This window comes from Ornithodoros turicata, chromosome 5 (assembly GCF_037126465.1).
Source record: "Ornithodoros turicata isolate Travis chromosome 5, ASM3712646v1, whole genome shotgun sequence".
Classification (NCBI taxonomy): domain Eukaryota; kingdom Metazoa; phylum Arthropoda; class Arachnida; order Ixodida; family Argasidae; genus Ornithodoros; species Ornithodoros turicata.
The window spans coordinates 65,708,517-65,733,291 of NC_088205.1; the positions used below are offsets into that span (position 1 = coordinate 65,708,517).

Below are 24,775 nucleotides of genomic sequence, written 5' to 3' on the forward strand. Positions count from 1 at the left end.
ACGAAAAATTCGATAGCCACCGGACCGGTATTTTACCTGCTGAGCTCAGATAATTCAGTGTATAGAGGCAAATGAATAGGCAACGGGTCCGGAAACCAGTGCAGTTTAAGCCTATATCCTGCTTATGTAGTTCCACCCACTCTATTAAGATCGGACGATAAACTGCGGGACCTCGTAATCACAGAAACACGTACACGCACAACTAATAAAGAAGCCCGAGTACCACCGTAATCTTTTTTTTTTTTATTCTCCTTTGCTTGTCAGCAGTGTGATAAACGCTTCACTCCTATCATTACTCAGCGCGAACGGAACCTCGACACAGAATATTTTGTGTTTTCAAATCTGAGGCACTGCTGGAGCAAAGTAGTTTACGCATTGGGGTTGCACAGCTGGGTGCCGGTGTGCACGTATTCATTAACTCTGAGAGGGTATATCAAGATAGCATGTATGTAAATGGGGTGAATGGGGTGAAACCACACATGCTATACGCATGTACGCTATGCACACACAAAAAAGTAAATAAATAAAAATGGAGCGGTTATTTGTTTTCCTCGCAGTATACAGCGAGCTAGTATGGTTCATTGGAACTCTAGAGTAAGGAAATATATTTTCATGGCACTTTGTGAATCAATAGCTTTAACACGTCTTGCATGACGGCTGGTGGTACTGAAGCGTAGCGAACATTTCTAGTTACGCAAAGCGGACATAAAAGTATGCTTTGACGAAGGCTTCCCGACGGCTGTCTACTGCCACTATACATAGTGGGCCGTTCGTGTACGTGTGTATACATAGGATAGTTAGGGAGAGTGACTTTTGCGGGTGAAACCCGATTCCGCCCGGTTATTCCCCCCGAACTAACCTCCGACCAATTCGGGTTAAGCCCGGTCTCTCCCCGAATTCCGTTCACTATGACGATTTCACTGAAGACGAACAAAGGTCGTCACGTGTAACACATGTAAGAGTGGGTCACTTGTATACGTTCCCAGGAATGAACCAAGGTGTGCCAGCACTGTCTATGCCTTCGGGGATTACCGCTGGTAGGTACAAAAAAAGAAAAAAGTAGGAAGCACCCGATAACACCTGAAGGCACAATTATCACCAGATTTCTCCCCGAAGTACAGATTTAAAAATAGTGCTCGATTTTTTGCCCCCCCCCCCCCCCACACACGAATCGGAGAGGCATTTAACCTGAAAAAGTCACTCGAGTGACTTTTTCATTATACCTATGTTTTCATTATCCCTATCCCATTATCCCTATTATCCCATGATCCCTAAGTATAGTATAGATGAAATTGCGTATCGCGACTAAATAAGAGGAGGTATGGACCATGCTGGCTTTCCGGTTCCCTGGTAGACACCTGAAGTTTAGCAAAAGACACCTCTTCGTAACCTCTACTGTAAAAACATGTAACCTCTAAACCCTCTTGTAGAACATCTATTGTATTGTTTACTTTTTTTCTTAAAACCAACCAACCAACCAAACGGAACAGCGTGACATGGACATCACAGTGCCTATATGATTGATTATACATTCGTACTGATACGAAATGTTTCCTAAGCTTCTGTTGTCTGTGTTAGCATCTGTACCTAGCTCATTTCAGCAACGTTCATGAAACGCCTAGTATCACAGACTTTGCAGAAGAGTAAGCAGCTGTTGGTGCCGACAGCAGGCGTATAGAACACCTGTGTGGGAGGAGACCGCTTCCAGGTTGGCCTGTGCGTTATGCGCGCCGAAAGTAAAAAAACGAAAGCTCACAAAAGCTTTACTTCGAGCCTTTGAAGGTATATACACCCTTTGTTTACGGCGCCGTTACGAATAGAACGTATTACGCAATGACTTTTTGCTCTGACGTTAAAGAACTTTAAAATCTGGGCCGGTGTAACAGTTAAAAACTGTAGCATACTAGTGGTGTGTACATAAAAAAAGAAAATATAGACAGAGGCATTGGATACTGGCAACCAAGTTCTGCTAATCAGTTCGGTGCCTGCGTATCTATCTGTGTTCTATCACTTATAACTTACTTACTCTGTATGGCGTCCTTACAGGGATAAGGGTGCTATTGCTATGTAACGCGGTATTGTATGACGCAGTCAATATCCCTAATCTGAAAAACGTCACCCAGAGCTATGTGACCAAAATAGACGATCATTCAGACCGTGAAATTTACGAAATGTTTTTAGTTCCGTAATTTTAATACTTCATGATGCGATCAATCTACTGTGAACTTTTCGTTTATTATTATTTATATATTTTTTATTTTTGTGACATTCAACCACACGCTATAATTACGGACCAGCCACTCCAACTTCACTCATAATCATGTCAGTTTTTTGTTCATCCTTTTTCTTCTCTTTTTTTTGTGTGTGTGTGTGTGTGGAATAGCAAGCCGACCTCTGTCTTGCTGACCTTTCCTCCTTTTTTTTTCTTAATAAACATATCCCCCTCCTTGTCTGGCGATGTCAAGTCACTAACTACCACCATCATCAATATCATTTTTTAACATGCGATAATGAACTGGTTCGAGTCGCTATGAACCGTTATTGTCATTATTTACTCCCAGAGCTGAACCGAATCTGGGATACTTTCCTGGCTCCCCCAGCTCGAAACCCGAAAACCAGAAGTAAACCCATTTTGTCTTGACGTTTAGAGTTAAATATGATACAGTTTTTTTTATCCACAACACATTTTTTTAAGCTACAAGAGCAGCATGGATGCCGTCTTTGTTATATTGAGATTATGTTATATTGCGATATACGGTCAGGCGGACACCCTCTTGAAGGGAGTATGTAACTAATAGATGACAAATTACCACAAATTCGTTAACTACCTCTTTAAATTATGGGTTTCTAGGGCAAACGTGAGATAGCAGAATGGAAGAAAATCCTCCTTTGAAAGCATGTCTATTTAAAATGAAAAAAAAAAAAACATGAAACGAGCACGTGCGCTTAAATATGCCGCGTTGAATTTTGCTGTGCAACGAGTCGAAGCCGAAACCGCGCACACCAGGAGCGCAGGCAGGACACATTCCATGTGCTTTGGAGCAGTGGGAGTGAGTGGAGTAGGTGCTGATCTGCTGGCCGGATCAACCGCTTTGCGGTCCAGATAATCCCCCGACGGCGAGACGGTGGCGAAAAATCCAAAACGCGAAGAGTTGAGTTTGAGTTTGATTATAGAAAGAAAAAAAAAACGGAAGATATTGAATTCGTCACCTGACGAAGTCTGCTACTCCCCCAAAGGAAATGAAATGAATGAAAGGAGAAAGAAAACTGTAAAGATGAAAAAGTAAAAATAGAAAGACATCACCCCCCCCCCCCAAATCACCGAACTGTACGTGCACATGACTGTACGTGACTGGCTACATCACCTAGAAGTGAACTGACTTTCAAGAAACTAATAGGAACGGGGAACTCGACGACACATGCCTACCAAAACGCGAAGAAATGTTGCTCGCATATCATAAAGAGCATAGTGTTGTATTCATCTATAGGCTCAGCTTCAGCTTGTATTCAGCTCCTCGCTCCTGGGTGATATACACTGACTCAAAATCAGCCCTGCAATGTGTAGGAAGCATCGGCATCCGCGGCTCTTTGGCCCCTGTGGTAGTTAGTATCCTGACGGCACTGAAGGTTCTCGGCGAACAGGGACTCCGGGTGACCCTACAGTGGGTCCCCGGCCACACTGGCATTCAGGGCAATGAAGAGGCAGATTTGGCGGCTGCCGCGGCCCACCGTATCTCCAGAGCCGAGCCCGTTATCCTCTCCAACGGACGTAGGCGCTTCTACTTGTCTGCGTTGGTGTCACCCTTGGCCCGCCAGCATTGGCTCCATGACATCACTCAATGGTCGCTCCTCCATGCAGTGGACCCATCATTATCATTTAGGATGCCAGGTAGCTTCCCTCGCAGCTTTACGACATTCCTGCAGCGTCTACGACTCAACGTCGCCTTCACCCCTGTGTTCCTGGCTAAGCCGGGTTACAGTAACACGGCATTGTGCCTAAGCTTGCCACACCCCAGCTACGATCCTCCATATCATCGAGGACTGTGACCGATACACGTGTGAACGCCGGCTGCTTCGACGCCAACTTGAACTCCTTAACCATAGACCATTCAGCTTGTCTAAAGTACTTGGTCCATGGAGCTCCCCTGCGCATCAGTGCCGGGCTCTTTGCTCCCTTTTTGCTTTCATGCAAGACACTGGACTCCTCGAAGAGCTCTAAACAGAACTCCGACAGTCTGTCGTCGATCGCTTCACTTTCATCATAATTCATCCTCTCATATTAACCACTGTGAAGTGGGGTAGGGTCCTGTGTCTACCACGGTGAAACATCCCATGTCATCATCACTTCTTCATTTATTGTTGTTGTTGTTGTATTAAGCTCATACCATATGTCAGCTAGGCCTTAGCGTGGTTAAATGCTGTTGGACCGACATTAAACGGGGGAGGGAGATCTGTTTATGCAAAAAAAAAAAAATGAAAGGGAGGAAAGGTTAATCACAGAGTTGTACGTAACGCGTTACTAGTAATTGCGTTGCTAGTAATCAATTACTTTTTCAGTAATTTTTAACGTAATCAATTAATTTTGTGAGCAAGTAATTTTTTAAGTAATCTGATTACAATTTTCGGTAATCAATTACTGAGTAATCGATTACTTTAACCTTCTTTCAACAATGGCAACCCTTTTCAGCAAACAAATCTGTAATAAACGCGTGTATGTGTTTTGTATGTTGCTTTCAAATGTATTTGTGAATTTCACTTACCATATGTTGGTGTCTCATTTCAGAATTTGCAACAAGAGCTGCATAGTTGCATTCACTGCAGGCTTGTTGGCTTTTGCTATGGCCCACAATTTAAAAGTAACGGAAAAAGTAACTCGTTACATTTTTAATCGGTAACGTATTACATTTTTGATGAAGTAATTTGTAACGGTAAAGAATTACTTTTCGCGCAGTAGTAACAGTAATTGTATTCAATTACTTTTTCCGAGTAACGTGTACAACTCTGGTTAATCAGGACTAGGCCGACTTGCATGCTATTACTTTAAAAAAACGGATATAGAAAAAGGAGGTAGCTTTAGAGGCTGGTCGCAAGGCCGCGGAGGCATGAAGAAAGCGCAAGCGAGGAGTCGTAACTGCCCCTGGTTGTGCAGGATCGGGCCGACTAGAGGGTCGACGGGTTTCGAGGTTTGATTCGCATTCCACTGTTAAGTACATGTACATGCCATATACAATTTCTTTATTTCTTTTATTTTGATTATTTTTTAGACGAGGAAGAAAAATATCCGCGTGTTTCACGCCCAGCAACAAGTAATTTATTTTATGGTGATGAATTGGGAGTTTCATCGCCAGAGGCGATACTCCATACCCCATTGCTGGTGGTGATGTGGGGAACGAGATAATGGGCCCCTTCACGATAAGGATCGAGGTCCGATTGTGTCCAGAAAGGTGAAAAGAGCTTTGAGCGCAGAGTGTTGGTGGGCTGGATTGGGCGCGAGGGACCAAGCAATTTTGGTAGGGAGCAGGGACGAGAGTCCAGCTGACTAAGAGACCCGGAGAGTGTGGTTCGGGAAGGATGGTAGTTCGGGCAATGAAGAGGAATGTGCTCCACATCCTCTTGTGGTGACCCAGTTTGGGGGACACATGGGGAACCGTCCCGTGACTTCATCTCCCCCAGGCGATCCCTCGACACAGGAACTTTCCACTGGCCAGTTTGGCCGCGTGGGCCGATTTGGCGCATGGAAGTAGGTCAGTGGAAGGTGTCGCGGGAGGGGACCCTGGGGAGGAAGAGGTCACTCGTGCCTGGGACTTGGAAGTGAGCAGACATTGCAGGAATAAAGTCAGAATGTAAGTTATTCCAAACCTGTGTCAGAGTCATTCTTGGTTGGCGATAGGGAACGTACCGGTTATTTAGACCACAACCCGGTGGGGAAGGCTACTTGCAGGAGCAAATCCCACATCTGGCGCCCAACGTAGGCCTACGTTCCTTTGTCGTCAATTGAGAGTGGTTCTGAGCGCTCTACATTTTGGGGCCCTGTTAGGATTTTGGGGGAACACGGGTGTTAGGCGCCTCGTGGCATGGTAGTGCATACGCGATCCATGGAAAATCAGTCCGGGTCAGCAACAAACGGGGACACTATTAACCCCGGCGAGGCAGGAGCACGTGGCGGCAACGGCGATGCCGGAACCAACACGGGGGCAGGTGTGCTTCCACCTCTCCCCACTCCACAAGCGGTTGATACCGCTAGCTTATTGCTGCAAGTGACAAATATTGTCGCTTCATTGACCCAGCAGTTGAATGCGGCGCAGACTAGCCCGCATTCTACTTTTCCCCCACGGCTCCACCCGAGTATGACAATTCCGACGTACTCGGGATACTCTGATAGAAAGTCGGTAGCTGACTTCCTATTGGAGATGGAGACCTATCAGGTTGCATCTAGAACGTCCGACGAGGTAGTGCTAGGGCAGGTCTTGCCAGTAGCTCTAGTGGGGGACGCCGCTCGATGGCGAAGGCTGCAGAAGCCTTTCACCTCGATGGCGGACTTCCGGCAGCGTTTTAGGGAGGAAGTTTTGCCACCCGACTACGCAATGCGTGTGCGCGAAGAGTTAGCTTTTCGCACACAGCACGCCGACGAGAGTCTCATTGAATTTGTGCGCGCAATTCAGGAGCTCTACGATAGGGCCGACCCTACGGCCACAGATCAGGATAAGGTTTCGCGTGTTATACGGCAGAGCCATCCTAGCTTCCGTCCGTATCTACGGGGGCGAAATTTCGAGAATCTTGATGCGCTTGCACGAGAGGCTCGTGTGATTCAGGCTGATCTATTGTCTGAATTGCGGTACCAACCTCCACCGCGCCCGGAACTATCAGTTGAGCCGGGTTGCGCTTGGGCGGGTGTGAAGGACTCCGTTCCACGGGGAAGGGAAGCGACGTCCTTGGTTGCGGACGCGGGAAGCCGGTCGGACGTCATCGTCCCGCCGCGCTCCCTGGATCCTTTCTCCTTTGAACAGAGGCGCCGTGCGGGGTTTGGCGAAAACTCGCGCGGCGGTCCGAGGAGTGGAACATCCACTGCTCAGAGGGTTCAGGATAGGCAGAACCAGGTAGAGAGGGACCCCAGTAGCAGAATGCCACAGGCGGACCGCGGGCGGGCGCAGCCCAGATGCTATGGCTGTAATCAACCAGGGCATTACAAGCGTGACTGTCCTGTGCGTCGGGGAAATTTCCGCTCGGCGCAGGGAAACTAGTAACGCCGGCGGCGGCAGTTGGGGTTAGCCCTAATCCGTCGTCGGCAGTCAGAGAGAGTTCGGGGCGTGTGTTTCATACCTCGCCGCAGTCTTTTGCCGAGGATGGATCAGTTTTCGCCCCAATAGCTTGTAGAGTTCAGGAGTCTGCTCCTGTGTTCGGTCCGTACATAGGCGTAACAATAGCTGGGAAAAAGTACATTGGCCTGGTGGATACCGGTGCCACGCTCTCGCTAATCGGAGACGCCGTGTACGCGCACTGTCGTGAACGAAATGTTCGCGTCAGGAAGGTTGATATCCCATTGCGGTTAGCATCGGGAATGTCCAGTGCTACAGGCGCAGTGAGACTTACAATGCGCTTTAGCGGGGGACGGTGCAGACAACGGTTCATTTACCTGTCAGGGCTGTCAATCCCAGTTATTTTGGGACGAGATTTCATTGTCCGAGAGGGATTGATTCTCGATTTAAAGGCGAACGGATATCGGTGTGGGGGACCGCTAAGCCCACTGCTTCCTTTCGCCTCTCCTTCACCGACTGGCCGTTTAACCAGTCGTGTTGATACCCACTCGTCAGAAACTAAGCTTGTGCAAACTGTGGGGGGAATCCCACAGGATATCGAGCGGGTGGTAGCGTCTTTCGGGGGCAGAGGAGTTGAGCGCGCCAGGCTTTTGGACGCTTTACTACCCTTTTCCGAAATGTTTACGGAGCACCCAGGAACAACCGATGTTCTAGAACATCGGATTGATACTGGTACTGCGAGGCCCTGGCGGTGTAACCCCAGGCCCCTCAGCGCGCGTAAGAGGGATCTCCTTGACGCGGCGCTGGATGAGATGATTGCGACAGGCGCGGTTAGGCGGTCGCAGAGCCCCTGGGCTTTCCCGGTGGTGCTGGCACCTAAAAAGGATGGGACGGCAAGGCTGTGTGTGGATTATCGCCAGTTAAATGCCGTGACGGTCAGAGATGCTTATCCTTTTCCGTCCATCGAGTCGATCATGTACGCGTTGGGGAATGCCAGCGTGTTCACGATTTTGGACTGTAGCAGGGGCTTTCTGCAGATTCCTGTAGGGGAGGAGGATATCCAAAAGACGGCATTCACGTGTCACAGAGGCTTGTTTGAATTTACGAGACTCCCTTTTGGATTGTCCAACTCGCCCGCTAGTTTTCAGAGGCTAATGGACGTCGTGCTGGATGACGCGAAGTTCAATTATGCCATGGCTTACATGGACGACGTAGTGGTATTTTCTAAGTCGTTCGATGAGCATCTCGTTCACTTGGGCAATGTGTTAAGTCGGATGAGGGACGCGGGGTTGACCATTAATCCCGGCAAAGTTCAGCTTGCATCCCCCAAGGTGGATCTCCTTGGTTTTGTAGTTGATCTTGGTACGCTAAGTCCGAATGAGGATAAATTGAGGGCCATACTCGAGTATCCTCGTCCGCATGACGTCAAGAGCCTTCAGAGGTTCCTAGGAATGGTTGGCTTCTATCGCCAGTTCATCCCGCATTGCGCGTCCTTAGCAAAACCACTGTACGAGCTACTGCGGAAGAATTCCCAGTGGGCTTGGGGGCCTAGGCAGGAGGAGGCGTTTCGCTCCTTATCACAAGCTATAGCGGATACAGCTAAATTGTGGTTGCCAGATCTTAACAAGCCGTTCGTTATGCAAACTGATGCAAGCGATTACGGGCTTGGTGCAGTGTTGCTACAGGAACACGACGGTGGTCTATGCCCGGTCGGGTTCGCTAGTCGCACACTGTCGCCGGCGGAGATGAACTATTCCGTTACGGAGAAGGAGTGCTTGGCGGTAATGTTTGGCTTGAAAAAGTTCGACATGTATTTGGATGGGACAACTTTTACCATTCAGACCGACCACCAAGCACTCTCTTGGCTGCAGCAGTTGAAGAAACCGTCAGGCAGATTAGCACGCTGGGCGTTAGCACTTCAGGGCTATTCCTACCATGTAGAATACCTGAAAGGAAACGCGAACAAAGTGGCAGACGCTTTGTCCCGTGCGCCACTGGGTTACAGCTGTGAATTACAGCAGGAACCTCAGTGTCAGGGCAGGTCATCGACCGGTTGTGTGGGTGACTTGGACCTGGTTAGAGCCGCTAGACGCGGGAGGTCCTCTCTCCCAGCGGAAGAGAGAGGAGGGGAGATTGGGTGCGCGTGCGATTACGCTAGTCTCCCGGAAGGCGTGGAACGGCAGACCGAGGAGGGGGATCTCGTGGCCGCGATTGGTTTGAATCGGGCAGGTAACTCCTTGTCTTGTGGCACGATCGTGAGCAGGGAAGAGCTCTTAGAGGCACAGAAGTCGGACGGTTTATGTCAGCGGGTGTCGGAAAAGCTGGCGGATAATAGCGCAGCTGACACCGGTAACGCTGGCAGGGATGACGACGGGTGCCTCGACTCATATCTCTTGAGTGAGGACGGGCTTTTGCTGCGATATGTGCCCGGGTTAGACGAGGAGGACGAGAGTGTTTCCCCCTTCAAGGTCGTAGTTCCCAGGAAATTGCGAAGGGTGTTTATGCGTTATTTCCATGACTCAGCCCTTGCGGGTCACGGCAGTGGCAGCAAGACTTTTCATAAGTTATGCCGCGTCGCGACCTGGCCGGGGATGAGGCAGGATGTTATGTGCTTTACCCGGAGCTGCCCCGTGTGCCAGAAAGCAAAACCAAGGGGTGGTAAACCCCCAGGGTTCATGCAGCCAGTAGTCAGCAGCTACCCCTGGCACATAGTAGCGTGTGACGTAATGGGTCCATTTCCCAGAAGTCCACGGGGGAATCAGTACCTGTTGGTGGTTACTGACCACTTTTCTAAGTGGGTGGAGTTATTCCCGCTTAGGAAGCTGGTGTCGGAGCGAATATGGGACCGGCTGATGGAGACCTTTTCCCGGTTCGGTTTTCCGGCACAGCTGATCACTGACAACGCCAGTTATTTCACTGGCCGAGTCTTTGTCGACTCTTGCGCTGCACTGGGTATTCAGCACAAGAGAACGACGCCGTATCATCCCCAGGCGAACATTACTGAAAGAGTGAATCGCAACCTTAAGCATATGTTGGTAGCTCTAACCGACAGGCACAAGGATTGGGATGTGCGTCTTACTGAGTTGGGATTTGCAACCAGGACGACAGTAAACAGGTCAACGGGGTTTTCCCCGGCATACCTTAACTTTGGGAAGGAGGTTGCTTTCCCATTGGAGAACGGACTGAGACAGTGCACGGAGCCGATTGCTCGGAATCTGTCGAGGTACGCGAGCGAGCTGCGTAGTCGGCTCTTGGATGCGGTGAATTCCGCAAGAGAGAGCTTGGACGCCGCCCGCTCGGAACAAGCGCGTCAGTACGATAAGGGGCACCGTCCTCTGTCATATGAAGTAGGGGATTTGGTCTTGAAGCGCACACACCCGCTGAGCAACGCTGCTATAGGTTTCGCAGCGTCACTGGCGCAGCGCTGGGAGGGACCTTTTCGGGTGATTTCCCGATTATCTCGCTTGTCGTACCGACTCCGTCGTGTGAACACGGCGGAGGAGACAGGGCCCGTTCACGTTGGCGACTTAAAACGCTATCATGAACGCGACCACGCGGCGGACGAGGGGGGCGAGTCTATCCGCCCACCTAATCAGCTGCAGGGTGACCAGGGCGGCTTTAGCCCAAGACAACGTGGTAGGGCGGCATGCCCTACCCGCGGCGGAACACGGGCTGTAGGTCAGCGTTCTCGCGCGTACAATTTGCGCGCGCGATAACATTTCCGTGTCTCCGCACGTTCTGTCTTTTCAGGACCCCCAACCCCAGGCATGCCACTCCGAACGCGGTCGTCAGAGACCGTTCGGCAACGAGGAGCACCCGTCTCCCGAGAAGAGGCTCGAGGACTGCGCCCTCGGCCGGACCCACCCCGCGGGCGACTCCCAGTCACCATTCCGTAGCCACCTGGACCGTGCAGGTCGGGGAGGAGCCAGTGTGCTTCGTGTCATCGAGGAGGTGGCGCGACCAGCCGCGTCCCCTCCGTGGCGGTGCTTCGGAGACCGTGGCAGCCACCTTCCGGGGCCACCTCCTGTCCGACCGGCACCCCTCGGAGCCCCCGGCCGTCTACACGGAGGAGGAGACGGCTCGTCTCTGCGGGACCTGCGGTGGGTTGGTGATCCACCGCACAACCCACGAGCTGGGTGACTGTCACCGGACCGCGTTGGCCACCCGAACACCGGCGGTCCCGGACGCTCCACCTGCGCCCTCCGCCGAGGACGCTGTCGCCGCCGCCCTGCGGATCCTTCGGGAGTTCCGGCCGGAGCTTCTGCTGGAGGCCGGGTCACCGCCGCGCGGCACAGCCACCGCCGGGGACCTTCCCACCGCTGGCGTCACCCCCAACCCGGTGCCCCCCAGCGACCAGGCCCCGAAGTCGACCGCTGCGTTCGACCAGGAACTCATGGACTTTCTGGGTTCGAACCCCCCGTCGGGGCCTTAGGTGGGGGGGAGTGTGGTGACCCAGTTTGGGGGACACATGGGGAACCGTCCCGTGACCTCATCTCCCCCAGGCGATCCCTCGACACAGGAACTTTCCACTGGCCAGTTTGGCCGCGTGGGCCGATTTGGCGCATGGAAGTAGGTCAGTGGAAGGTGTCGCGGGAGGGGACCCTGGGGAGGAAGAGGTCACTCGTGCCTGGGACTTGGAAGTGAGCAGACATTGCAGGAATAAAGTCAGAATGTAAGTTATTCCAAACCTGTGTCAGAGTCATTCTTGGTTGGCGATAGGGAACGTACCGGTTATTTAGACCACAACCCGGTGGGGAAGGCTACTTGCAGGAGCAAATCCCACACTCTAGAGCACCGCAGTGACGACATCCGGGAGAGTCAACTTGTCTCAAGCGGTAGCGCCACTGAGCTGTAAATGCCACATCAAGTCGCATTCGGTGAATTAACGCAGCATCTTGACGAGAGGTGTTTCGTGGCATGCGGATAGCGAGCGTTGGATCAACTCTGTTCAGCACAGATGGGGGGAGAATGTCGGTTGTTCATCGGCGGGAAGCCAGGGGTGTCACGAGGAGTCTCAGAATGGAACGACGGTCTCCTCTCAGCAGTGCAATACTGGTCCGCTTCCGATATGAGAGAGCTACTTCTGCGGCGCTGTCGGCCTGTTAATATTCCCCACGACACCACAATGGGCTGGAACCCACTGGAGAACCAGCCTGTGGCCTGCTTGCACATAGGGCGCTAAGCCATTAACGTATGTCGATTCGTAGTTCGGTTTGGATCTTTCGGTCGCAAAGGTACGCGATCATGGTAGAAGTGGCTGAGGACCGCCTTCAGGTATACGGTAAAACTCGATCAGCAAATTTCTCTGGAATAGCCTGGTCGAGTTCTTAGCAGAACATAAAACTGGAAGTTGCTCGCGGTGACGCCGTGGCAGCCAAAGCGCTGTCTATACTAATTCAGTGATAAATATCTGGCTGGGAATTTAGTTGAACTGTGCACATCGACGCTGAGCATCGCGAAAGGGAATGTGGCGGCGTTTTTTAAGCTATGGTTCAGGACGAGACTCTCGCATAATGTAGTTATGTGCTGCATACTGAGCGAGATGAAGATGTGCTCCGCGCATGCTAAAAAGAGAGACGTCCTCAAGGACTAGCATTCCGCTACACGGTGCGGCAGAGTTGAGTAGGTCGTGGGGGACCACTGCAATCACTCCTGCTTAGTCTACAAACGAGATTCGTGTCGGACTTTACAAAGAATACAAATACGAGCATTCATAGCCTAATCGTGAAAGAATGCAAGGCCTACGAGTTGTTGCTGAGTTACTCCTCAGCACTGGACTAATGAACGAACCCTAATAGGACAACTTTCCATCACCATCACTTTCTCGTCCCTTCCATAAGAGCAATGGGGCAGTGTACCGCCATAACGGCGGGTAATGACACACCACATAATCATCCCATTTATGTGTGTGTGTGTCCTTTTTCTTTTTTCGTTCTGGAACCAACGTTTTATTGCTTAAAGCATTCTTGTGGACACAGAAAGACAGTTGCACAATTCCATGAACCCTTATCTCTTATCTTACCGAATGCAATAATGATAATATGTCGAAAGAGATCAAGACCGCAAGGTGTTACATTCTATAGTGGTAAATTTTACTGGCGGGGCACTACCGTATATATACGTACCGCCGAAATCAGAAGCCGTAACAAATATATGATCAGGCGTTGGCAACATGTCCCCGAGATTGGAGGAAGGACAAAAAACAAAACACAAAAACGAACAGCGCAAGACAGACCCATCACGCCCTGCAGCGCAGACCAAGCATACCCAACTTTTCAAATGGAATTATGCGACTTTATTTATATATTGAACTGGCTGCGGCTTTGACATACCACAGCAGCAGGGTTGTAGTCAAACAACATTGTCATTGCACAGTCCGTTTCAAATCAGGCTTGTAGACTCGAAAGAATAAACGAAAATCAAACACAGCCCCTCGCTCCAACTCATTCGTGAAAAACAAGACTCATCTGTATCTTCCCGCGAGCCAGAACAAGCGTCGCATCATTCATCATCACGTTTTGTGTCTGGCTGAACAGCAACACGGAAGCTGAGGTCGGCAGGTTCGTTTAACTTCGACACTGACCGGATTACGGGAGAAGAAACAGCAGACATCCTTTGCGTGTCTTGCTTCACAGTCCCCTGGAGACAAACCGCATGCAGGAACAACATGTTTCCCATCGCATTCAGAAGAGAGATTACAACATCAGATATAGTGGCGCAGCAGCTGCTACAATGGGGAACCGATTGACAGATTCAAATTCCGTCGTCTGCTATACGTACGGCAGGAGACGAGACCTGAAGCAGACGGCTTTGTGCAGCTTCGTTTCAAGGTGACTAACGCGATCTGTTTATCCAGGTTTTGGGCGATGCGGGTTCTTTATGGCAGCTGCGGCTGGATAAACATAAGCGATTTTGGTTTGGACGATCAAAAGGGTATGGGTATACGCAACAAAGTACCGTACTTGTCTGCGCAACGAGATTGTTATGGTTTTCAGTTAGGTGTAACTCTGGCGTGGGCTGGACCTTCGCACCGGGCTCTCGCCAACAATAATTGGCGTGATTTTGTATTTTTTTTAAATTATGTGTTAGCGCCGCGAAGCAACTGTGGCTATGAGCGGCGTATAGATGTGGACGGATGGAGAGAAGACAGGTGGAAGGAGTGGGGGACTATAGGGGTGTGGTATACGTCCTGGACCGACTTCAAGGGGAACTGTGCCGACATTCGTCGGGAAAGTCTTCGGGAAAAACCGAGGGGAAAATCTCAGACAGTTCAAAACTGCCATTTGGGCCTGTTGGTGAATGGATGAATTCATGATTAAAAATTATAGACAGTTCACAATTTTAACCACAGTTGTTTTGGTGAATAAATTGTTGACAGTAGCGCTCTGTGTTTGTCGTCCGTATTTTGTCCTTGTTCCGATTATAGCGCTTTTAATCATGAATTCATCTCAGACAGCGCGGACGGTGGTAGGTCGGATGCGAACCCACCACCTACCAGTCTTCAGGAAGACCTCCGCTACCACCAACGAGCGAACGCTTCAAACGCTCATCCATCTATCGTGCTTTTTGCATCAGGCACAAGAGAGTGTAATAGGCGGTAAGTAGTAAATAAGTAACACAAATGACGTGTCACCGACTGAAGCGCGAGAGATACAAAATTTCATGTGTGTGCAGGACTTATTTTATGTGTGTGTACGTATTTGCTGTTGTTGTTGTTGTAGTAGTGTGACCACTTAAAGTGACATCTAGAGCTTACCAAACGACCAACCAAAGTCATTTCAGCTTTAAAGTTCGCGAAATCTTTGTCAGAAGTTTAGCGCAAGTTTAAAAGAGCGCAGGGGCTCCATGTCACTGATCTTTCATACCCATTCCGTACCCATTTTTCGCTTTTACTACGGAGTAAAATATTGTGCCGCCCATATCAATAGCGCGATTGCACGGGACGCGGCGAGACAAATAGCCAGGACTGTGACAGCCGAAGGGAAAAAAGAATGAAATATAACGTCCCGCTAATTCCAAACAAGCGTCGAATAATGTTGCAATATAGCTGCCCTAGCAACATCTTCCCGTGGAGGGCAAGAAACACATCCATACTGGTGGACTGCGAGCGATTAAGAGGAAGTCATCCGGTTGCCAAAGCGCGAGAAGGAACGGTGGATTTTCGACGCTGTTTAGAGGATGGGGGATATGGCAAGGCTTTGTTCCGCGCAGCCACCTTATTCGTCAACTTGTGAGGCTCAAGAGCGGGCTTCATTTTAGAAACACGTTATTTGAGCTTGTCTAGTTAGCGTCCAAATGGCCAGTCTCTCCTTGCCAGTTGAGTACGCATCTCTCTCTCTCTCTCTTTCTCTCCGTGTGCATATGTACATAGACAAATTGCCTCATGTTTATTCATCGAGCGTGCTAAGCTGTGGACAGCCGTTTTGCCGTCTCTGTCCGCTCTTCAACATAGCGCTGGGAAGTGATATGCTTCAGGGCCTCCAGAAACAGTGTGTCTTGGCGAGACATCAGCGTTCCATGGTGTTTACTGTGTGGAATGCGAACCAGAACGAACAAATACAGAAGAAGAAAAATAAGCCGAAGCTTTATGACGGTGTGCGAGGTACATGTTTATTCATCAACCCATCGTCATAGATGGTGTACATGTGCCTTGTGACTGACCAAACGAATCTATTACTTAAAAGAAAATTAGCCGATACTCTTTGGCGTATGTGTTTATAAGTGCTCACCGTCGCCATACGAGCACTAGTTGACGTTTAGCACTTATAACCAAACCTATTGCTTAGACGTTTCAGACTGTTTTGCTGGATACAAACACGATGATAGTCATAGACAATGATATAAGGTCCCACAACGTCGCTTGATCACATCATTAAAGGTCGCTTATTATCCGTTCTATATCATTTTATTAATAGGCAGTGATATAGCGATATAAATAAAAACATAATGGGCTCGGTATCCTATAGTTTGATTTCGCGTGTGGCTGTATTTCAAATTGATAAGGAAGATTTGAGGACCTCCGTATTCGAACGAGGACACTTTTCATTATTCCCACAGGTCATATTGACGTATTCTTGTTCAAACGTTAACTCAAGCACCTTATCGTATCATATCATATATTTTGTGGGGGCCATAGAGAAGGAGGCATAATTTGTAGATTCTGCTAGCCATGTGTTCTTGCATAATTGCTCCGAAGCAGCCGATTGGGGCCCACGTTTTCACATTTTCTTCGTCATCATCATTACCATCATCATTTCACTCATTGGAGATACTTCATTCCCAATACACATTTCGATCGAAGATTGCTGATCAGCAACATTGCCATTGCAGGAAAAACAAACCACGTGCACTAAAAAAAATCATTGGCGATTAATCAACAGCATGACCCTGTCTTAAGCTCAAGAAATCAAAATATGGCCCAGTGGCTAATCAGTGCACACCAGTGTACTTCATTATTACCGAAGTTCTAGCAAATTGAGAATGACCTCTTTTGTATTATCCAGCCCACCCCAGACAGCCAGACATCTCGACCACACATCGAAGACCAGAAAACGTAACAATACTCCGTACGACCGCAACTGCACCGCACGCTCGAGATGTTCACGGACGAGACGAACGGGGCGAGAGCTGAGCCCAAACTGGCCAGTCCAGTTTGTGCGCGACTTTTAAGAAGGCGAATCAATATGCCGATGAGCAGAGAGCGGAATGAGGGGGGGGGGGGGGGGCGTCAACGCGTTTGCGGTATATCTCGAGTCGGAAACCAGGAGGATGGAACTGATGAATACGGATGCAGTCAAGGTGCACTCGGAACAGGAAAGGCTGTTGTGGCTGGCAGTATATAGAGCGTGTGCGACCTTCATGACTCTCAAAGAGGTCTGGAATTGAGATGTATTTTGTTCGCGTAGACGAGCTCGTCTCGTTGATTCTGTGTTGGCGCCGCGAAGCAACTGTGGTCTTGAGAAGCGCACAGACAGATGGAGAGAGGACAGCAGGAAGGGGTGGGAGACGCAGGGGAGGTCATTATGCGCTCTGGGCCGACTTCATGGGGAGCGAGGCCGACATTCGTCGGGAGAGTTTGTCGGGAAAAAACGCAGGGGAAACCTTAGACAGTACAGCCGGTGGCAGGATTCGAAGCCACCACTTCCTAGTCTTCAGCATGACTTGGGCGGACGTTTTGGGGATATTCGAAGCTTAGGTCGTTTTTGTTTTTCTTCTCACGATAACGGTTACGAAAATGTGATAAACCCATCGCGCTAGCTACGTATTTCACATGGCTGACATGAATTTGCTCATCTTTGATTTAACAACTTCATCGATTGATTGATTGATTGAAATAAGAAAAATGTGGAGATGTGAGTCCCGACCGCCTCCTTTATAGCATAGCTTTCGTAGATCGCGAAGATCCAGGGATCTTCCCAGCTCCCTTCTCCACCCCCCCCCCTCCACCCCCCGAAATCTTGCAACAGCCCCCCTCCCAAAATACCAGCCAATATAAGGCAAACAAAAAAAAAAAAGCCTAGAGACCAGCAAATGCGGGTGTCAACGCTTCTTTGCGAACCGATTGCGCAAGGCGACAATCAAACTACGTTTTTCCTGGTTGGTCATCGACTTGTGATTGAAAAGAGACGGAAGAGACACACTTGCAACTTGCAAGAAGCGTGAGAATAGAGTGAAGGGCATGCTGTAGGAAACGCAAAAGGAGGGACGTCATTCAAGCCAATATGCACCTAATAAAATAATATAACATCACTAAAGAAAGTAAAAGGGCGGCGTACAAACAAGAATACTGCTGTCCCTTCGGACAGCTCTGCGCGCTTCTGTGGCCAGGAATAACCCGTCGAAGCAAGTGTCTGTATATACTTCGACTAAAGGATGGCTGTTGATGAAAAGGCACCAACATTGGAACTCGAAGCCGTACGTACCCCCCATTCCCAGTCAGAAACGTTTTAGAACTATTTGAATTGCTTAATTGACGTACGTAAATGGGCCTTGTAAAGGATCCTGAACAGTCTGCTGACTTGACGGGTATTGTCCGTGGTCGCCTTACATTATGGACGTCTGACACCGAACCAGTGGCGTAGCCATGCCTCCAAGGTGTGTGTGTGGGGGGGGGGGGGTCGATACGAAAACTCGCCCCCCCCCCCGCTGATCCTGTGTCGACAACACACACATACTTGTGCACAATGCAAACTGAGGATTAAAAAAAGGAACGAAAATAGTTGATTTAGACGTTCACAATACGATTACATGTACAGGCTGTCATGACCAATGAGGTGGTGTCGCGAGATTTGAAGTATTTTGAAAAGCTCATACTTTGAAAACCATTCAAGAGTGCTTCTTAGATAGACGCCATGAACTGCACGAAATTTCGCGATCGTCACACTGGTCCCCCCCCCCCCCACACACACACACATATATATTATGTTCTCGGATTTGCACGATTTGTGTGGGTCGTCCGTGGCAGGTAGGGGGCCTCGAGCCCCCCCTAGCCCCCCCGTGGCTACGCCACTGCACCGAACCGTCTCACACTTTAATGAAATGTAACTCTGTTTACATCACACGCGTTTACAGAGCTACGATAACTACTGGTGATGAGAGGCATATGCTTACCCAAACAGAACGGCCGTATATTTACTATCTTCTACGCATGAAGGTTGGCGTTCTACTCCAAGTACCCGCTTATCGCGAAGACGTCTGCTTCTAAAGAAAGCGTATGCAAATAAGAAGGCGTCGTCTGCGATAACTCCGTGCTAAGTATGTATGTCATTGACAATGACCATAATAGTCGGCGCGTCCCTGAGGACTGGGTAATTGACTGACCGCGAATGAAAAGAACGTGAAGATGCCGTGCAAGCACAGTGCCAAGGAGAGTGTACTCGTCAAGGGAAGATGGTGCATGGGAAAGAATGCTTGAGTAACTTCCAAACTTACCGCATCATCAGATCCGACTACGAAAAACAAATTGCGACTGCTCGTTCAGAGAAGTACGAACATTCAAGCTTGACGGCTTGTGATTGAAACATGCGTCGCAGTACGTAAATTGCGAAATCTTATTAGAGTGGACTCGCGGCAGACATGCGGTTCATGTCGACGGCGTAGATTAACAGCTTGTTGCTTGTAAATCCAGCATTAAGTTATACATATTGTGAGAATGAATGACATGCAGACGCATCGCTATTGTCGACTGGTGCCCTGTAGCCCGCGGCGCGAGATTCGATCGCTTTTTCTGGTCAGCATCCCTGGCGATCTGACCTATCCAATAAAGCTCTCACAATATAATTTGCTAGCAAAATTGTGATCGGATCGGTGCGACGTCTGGTGGGAAGTAATACTCAATTCGTCAAGTAACAGTGATCTATGTTCCCTTCCAGACTGATCTGCTGCTCCTGATGGCTATGTAGCCGGCACGTATCCAACTTATTTCGCTTTGGACCCAGTGTTGTCCGCATGCAATGTAGTTTCCCCGCCGTATTTGACGAGCAATGCTCACTTCGTGACCATTTCGACACAACGTTACCCGTAATTTCAATTGTTTTTTTTTTTTTCTAAGCAGTACGAGTGCAGTTGGGACGAAGATTGCGAGTACTGAGCGCTCATGCTATCGAACAGATAAATTGCCTGAAATTGTACGTCTACCGCTTCACCGTACCTTTAAATCTATGTGCAACAACATACAGGTACATTATGACGATAACACCGGGCGTTTCTTCGCTGGGGAGGAATACACCACCTGTTACATGTGAGACATTAGGTGAGTGACGTGAGAAGTAAGTGCAATGAGTTAATTGTGGTTCACAGAACAACTGTGGGGTCCTCGAGTGGTTGTGCAATACAGAACAAAAAGAAAAATCAGGGTAAAAAATGCAAAGAAAGGAGGGCTAGGGGTCATTTAAAAAGCATAACACAGTATAACCAAAAAGCTAAACACTGACACTAACTGAGGCGCAAGGAAGTGCCATGTTTGCAGTGATGTATACGCACCGCCGCGAGCGGATAAATAAAAAATAAATGCCATACGCACGTTGAAGTCGTAAGCTCTCTTAACGCAAAATCAAACAGTGATGAAGGACCCACCAGCATAAATAAACAGTGCAAGTGTGGTGTTACGCAAGACGAAGAGACACGCGGGTTTTAGCAAAGAATTGCAATGTTAAAGAACAGTTACCGCGTTGTATGTTAATTACAATTCAATCGAAACGGCACTTCTTTAAAGTATCTTATACGTCGTCTGAACGGCTGCATAGCAGTCTGTGAACTATGCACAAGTGGTGGTACACAAAAAGGATATGCAAAATACATGACATTTCATCCAGTAAAATCAAGGCCGTACAACTGTCTACTTTTTTTTTATTGTGTTTTTGCGTACGAAATTTTTTGCCAGTTAGGATATAACAAATTTTCAGTCAGTATAATTAACCAGAGAAAAGAAAAATCTGTTAATTCGCTAGTTAATTCGTTAATAAATAATTCGCATCGGAAACTCTGAAAAGTTCTGCGCCAAGTGACACGCGCTGCGGTTCAAGCGCACAGGTCTCGGGCAGATGCGTGCTTCGAATCCTTTATCGTACGTTTTCACTCAGTTAGTTGTATTTTACCTTCACATTTTCGTTCTTAGAAGATGTCACGCCTACCCGAAAGGATCCAACGGTACAAGCTCAGAAGAGCTCATCGTTCTTAACATTTTTCCTTCCCACAGTCGCCTAACATGCAAGTAGGGAACCTCCTTGCTTCGCCCGCAGGAAGCGATCGCTTGACACACATACTATATTGGATCTCGATTCCAGTCACGCTCCTGACGAAACCCTTTCCCTGAAAAAGATGAACTTGCGCTTCACATTACAGCTCCGTTCCGTTCAATAGTGGGTGAGCTGCTGACCAATAACGGTTGTAAAGAGGTATAGGCTCCCGGCACCCCACAGAGTGGCGCATCATCGATGACAACCTATGTGTGATTGATTGATTGACTGGAAAACATCCTTCCTGTAATCACGCATTGCTCAATTATATTCGTCAGAGCGAGCGACGCCTGAGAGCACCCATGCGAAACTGGATAACCGGCCCGTTTCTTTTGTAAAGGTCGTATCTTCCTGGTAAAATGACATTCACCAAACAACTGTATCAGCAGCGCTTTGCCGCTATTTAAGACTAACAACCATGTAAGTGAAATCATCACCTTAGCACTTATACATACGGTTTCTTGTCTTTCTTTTTTGTGTGTACGTGTGTTTGTCCTGTTTTATCGAACTCCTTCTTTCTCTCTCTCTCTCGTTCTTGAGACTATTCTAATAAGTGGAGCAACAGACCCTTGATGGACGATTCCATCTCTAGATGTCACCCAGCTCCACTTTTTGAGAAGAAACAAGCATTCCTTCCTCCTCCTCCTCCTCAACTAATAAAATTATCGGAGCATGAAGAAAAAGCTAAAAGGCGAAAAACTACTTTACTCTAAATTTAATTACCTATTTGATAGCTGATAAGAACACGACTGCAATAAGGAAACCTTGCTTCCTTGTTTCTTATACTTTCATTGGAGTCTATAAAGAAAATGAGACCAGATGTAAATTTTGCCGCCTAAAATAAAGCTAACTTTTTACTGCTTAACCAGAAAACCCCAGAGAACGCTCTTTTTTTTATCTGCCTCCCATGTCACCCGTGTGAAACTGAAACCAAAGTTGTCTCCGTTTTCTTCTTCTTCTCCTTACAATGCATCTTTAAAATAGAGAACGAGCAACAAAAAAAAAACAAGAAAAGAAAAAACAGAAGGTCACATTATGAAAGAAATGATCTCGCAGAGAGCAAGCCCACTTATAAATACCGGCATTACACAACAGATAAGACGTTCCCATGGGAGAAAGCGATAAGAGAGTGCCACTCTCTCCTTGTATCACTCACATGCAGTATCAAAGGGAGTGTGGGACTCTAGCGGTCATTCGCTTCCAACCTTAAATCAAGAAGAGTCAGCGCCGGGAATGTCACGCATGTCTGACTTGCTGCCGTGACAGAGGCATGAGACAGGAACACGCCTGAGATCAGGCCAGCCCGATATCACCCTTCCAGTCTGAATCCAACACTCACTTGCAAGACGCAAGTGAATGTTCAGAAGCAAAAGAGAACCCGTCTTGTTTCCATCCATTTTCGTTCAGTGCAGCTCACTGCCTTTTAATTTTATGCATAGACTGAGACGGTCGGCGTGCGGGGGGCAGCGCCGTGCTAAGCTACTGCATCCATTCTAGAGCGCGAACTCAGAGTGATAAATCGGATGTTGGTGAAAAAGGTCCATGACACCGTGCTATGGCCCTTGCGAAGAGCGGAACAGCACAGGCGGAATACCTGGTAAGGTCAAAGTCGTTCGAATTAGTGCGCGTCCAAGAAAACGGAGACAAATTGATGTTGTGTGACTTTGGTACAGATTTTCATGTGCGTGACCAGTACCACAAACATTCTTATTTATTTATTCTTATGGGTTTTACACGAAACGGACAACAACTCAAAGATACAGCGTGCCTGCTAAGGAAGAACTCCAAAGCATCCATCACTCTTCCAGAGAAAGCGCTTTCGTGTCATTTTGACAATCCAACAGTTCCCAAAATGAAAGAAACATAACTTCAAGATTCATGCGAAAAAATCAACCCTCTCACCTTATGCACGACGACGTCTTGCCGAGATGTCGCGTGGCTAACAGGATGTCCCAAAAGAGCTTGCACTCTTTGCCGCACACCTTCCCTGCCAACGGAGTGACCGCGCACCGCATATTCACATAAAAGCGTGCAGCATCCCAACCACAGGACGCACGCACTTAAATCCACCTTCATCCTCGATGTGTATCCTAAGTTCAACGTCTATTCCGTGCACTAAACATCATCGAAGACTCATAGAGCTTGCCTGCCACCCCATGTTGGACGGGTAAACTTTCACATGGTCAGAGCAACTGAGCAAGGAAGAGCAACTGGAGGAGTTCGAAAGCAGACGAAATTGTTTCAGAGTCGCGCGCTCCCAGATCGTAAGGCGACCGTGGCGCCGCAGTAGCGGACCGGCGGCGAGGAGGCGAACTACAAGTGTCGTCTGCAACCGCGGCCGCCCGTGCGCTTCGTTTATGACGTTTCGCTTGCAGAACGACGCGATAATCGGGATGACTGATGCGAGCTTCTCATTTACTATATGGAAGTGCCGCCTGATATGGTATCCCGATAGAATTAGAATGCGAAGGCACTTGTGCGTTGTGATCGATAACCTGCTGCACGTCTTTGCTGGCTGCTATCTTTGAGTGTCATGCCAGACGTGAAAAAAAAAAGACATAAGACGGAAGCAGCCTGGGACAAACGTTTTAGGTGCAAAGACAGACACCTCCATCACAGTCGAGATTTCGTACGACTTGGTGTCTGGCAATGTAGCATTTTCCGTGAGAATGCAAAAACTCAATGTTTTAAATCCTGCCACAGCGCATATCAATGCTTTTCGCAGCCACACCATTTGGTATCTGGCACATTTATGCCGTTTGTAACTAGTTTATGTCCTATATTCTGCATTAAAAAAAATAGAAAAATCGTGGTGCAGCAACCTGCCTCATTTGACTTTATGCTTTTCTTATCCTCAATCTATCTTGCTGATATATTATTTTCCTCACTTGCTTCCCAAGGTTCAAAATTTTTCCATGTGGCCCAAATCAGAAACTCACCTTCGCGCCTGACCCAAATAAACGCCCAATCATGCTTTTCACACTTCTGACCTTCCTTTCAACAACCACACCACGGAACAACGCCGCGCTGACTATAAGTGGCGCAAACCATATCATTACCAGCGAACAAGCCACCTCACCAATCTCTCTCGTCACTCAACAAATTTATCACGGGGGTCAGCTGTCCAAATATCTTCATACATAAAAATGCACATAAAGCACTCTGCACGCGCGTGGTCACCTGAGAAGGACGAAGTACCCTATGAGAATGGCTGACCGCGATCTTGAACATACTTAGACTGGTTTTCCTCGCAAAATTATCCGGCTAAAGTTAGATTGGACCACCTCCGTGCATGCTCCAATATTGCGCAACACGCTTTATAGATACAGCGATTAAATGTTCTCACGTTTCATTAGGAAAGGTACAAGTAGCACAATGTTATACACAAACAATGGCACGCGCAGGTATTGAGCCGTGTCCCGCCAAGAATAGGCCGCCATGAGGAATGTGATACTGTTTGATCATGTATATTTCATGTCGATAGTAGCGAGGAGAGTGTAGCAGCGAAACTCGCGTTTCGTCTTTTTTTATTTCATTTGCTCCTATTATTTCCACTCCCTTAGCATATACTTTAGGTGGGTATCAATTAGTGTGTTGGCTATTTTAGGGCGTGCCTACGTGACTTGCCCAGTATAGACTGTCGTAGGATAAATGTTCAGGTGCACAGGAGGTACTATATATATATACAAATGAGAAATAGCTTAAGCTCTGTGGCTGCACGTTGAGCATGTGTTTGTAATTTGATCGTGCTCTCCCAGCCGAGGACAGCTGTTTCGCTCGACT

The 24,775-nt window shown here is 48.4% G+C and overlaps 2 protein-coding genes across 2 annotated transcripts in view; one reads left to right on the plus strand and one right to left on the minus strand.

The window, feature by feature from the left end:
• LOC135394596 (uncharacterized) overlaps window positions 1-23,235 on the minus strand; it is a 130,625-nt gene extending 107,390 nt beyond the window's left edge. Inside the window, exon 1 of the mRNA XM_064625411.1 lies at window positions 22,895-23,235. Within this exon, the coding sequence (XP_064481481.1) occupies window positions 22,895-23,068 (174 nt within the window). The 5' untranslated portion in view covers window positions 23,069-23,235. The remainder of the gene's footprint in view (window positions 1-22,894) is intronic.
• Window positions 6,096-7,241, plus strand: LOC135395170 (uncharacterized). Its single transcript, XM_064626411.1, has one exon. The coding sequence runs from the start codon at window positions 6,096-6,098 to the stop codon at window positions 7,239-7,241; it is 1,146 nt and encodes a 381-aa protein (XP_064482481.1).
• Window positions 23,236-24,775: the final 1,540 nt, after the last annotated feature.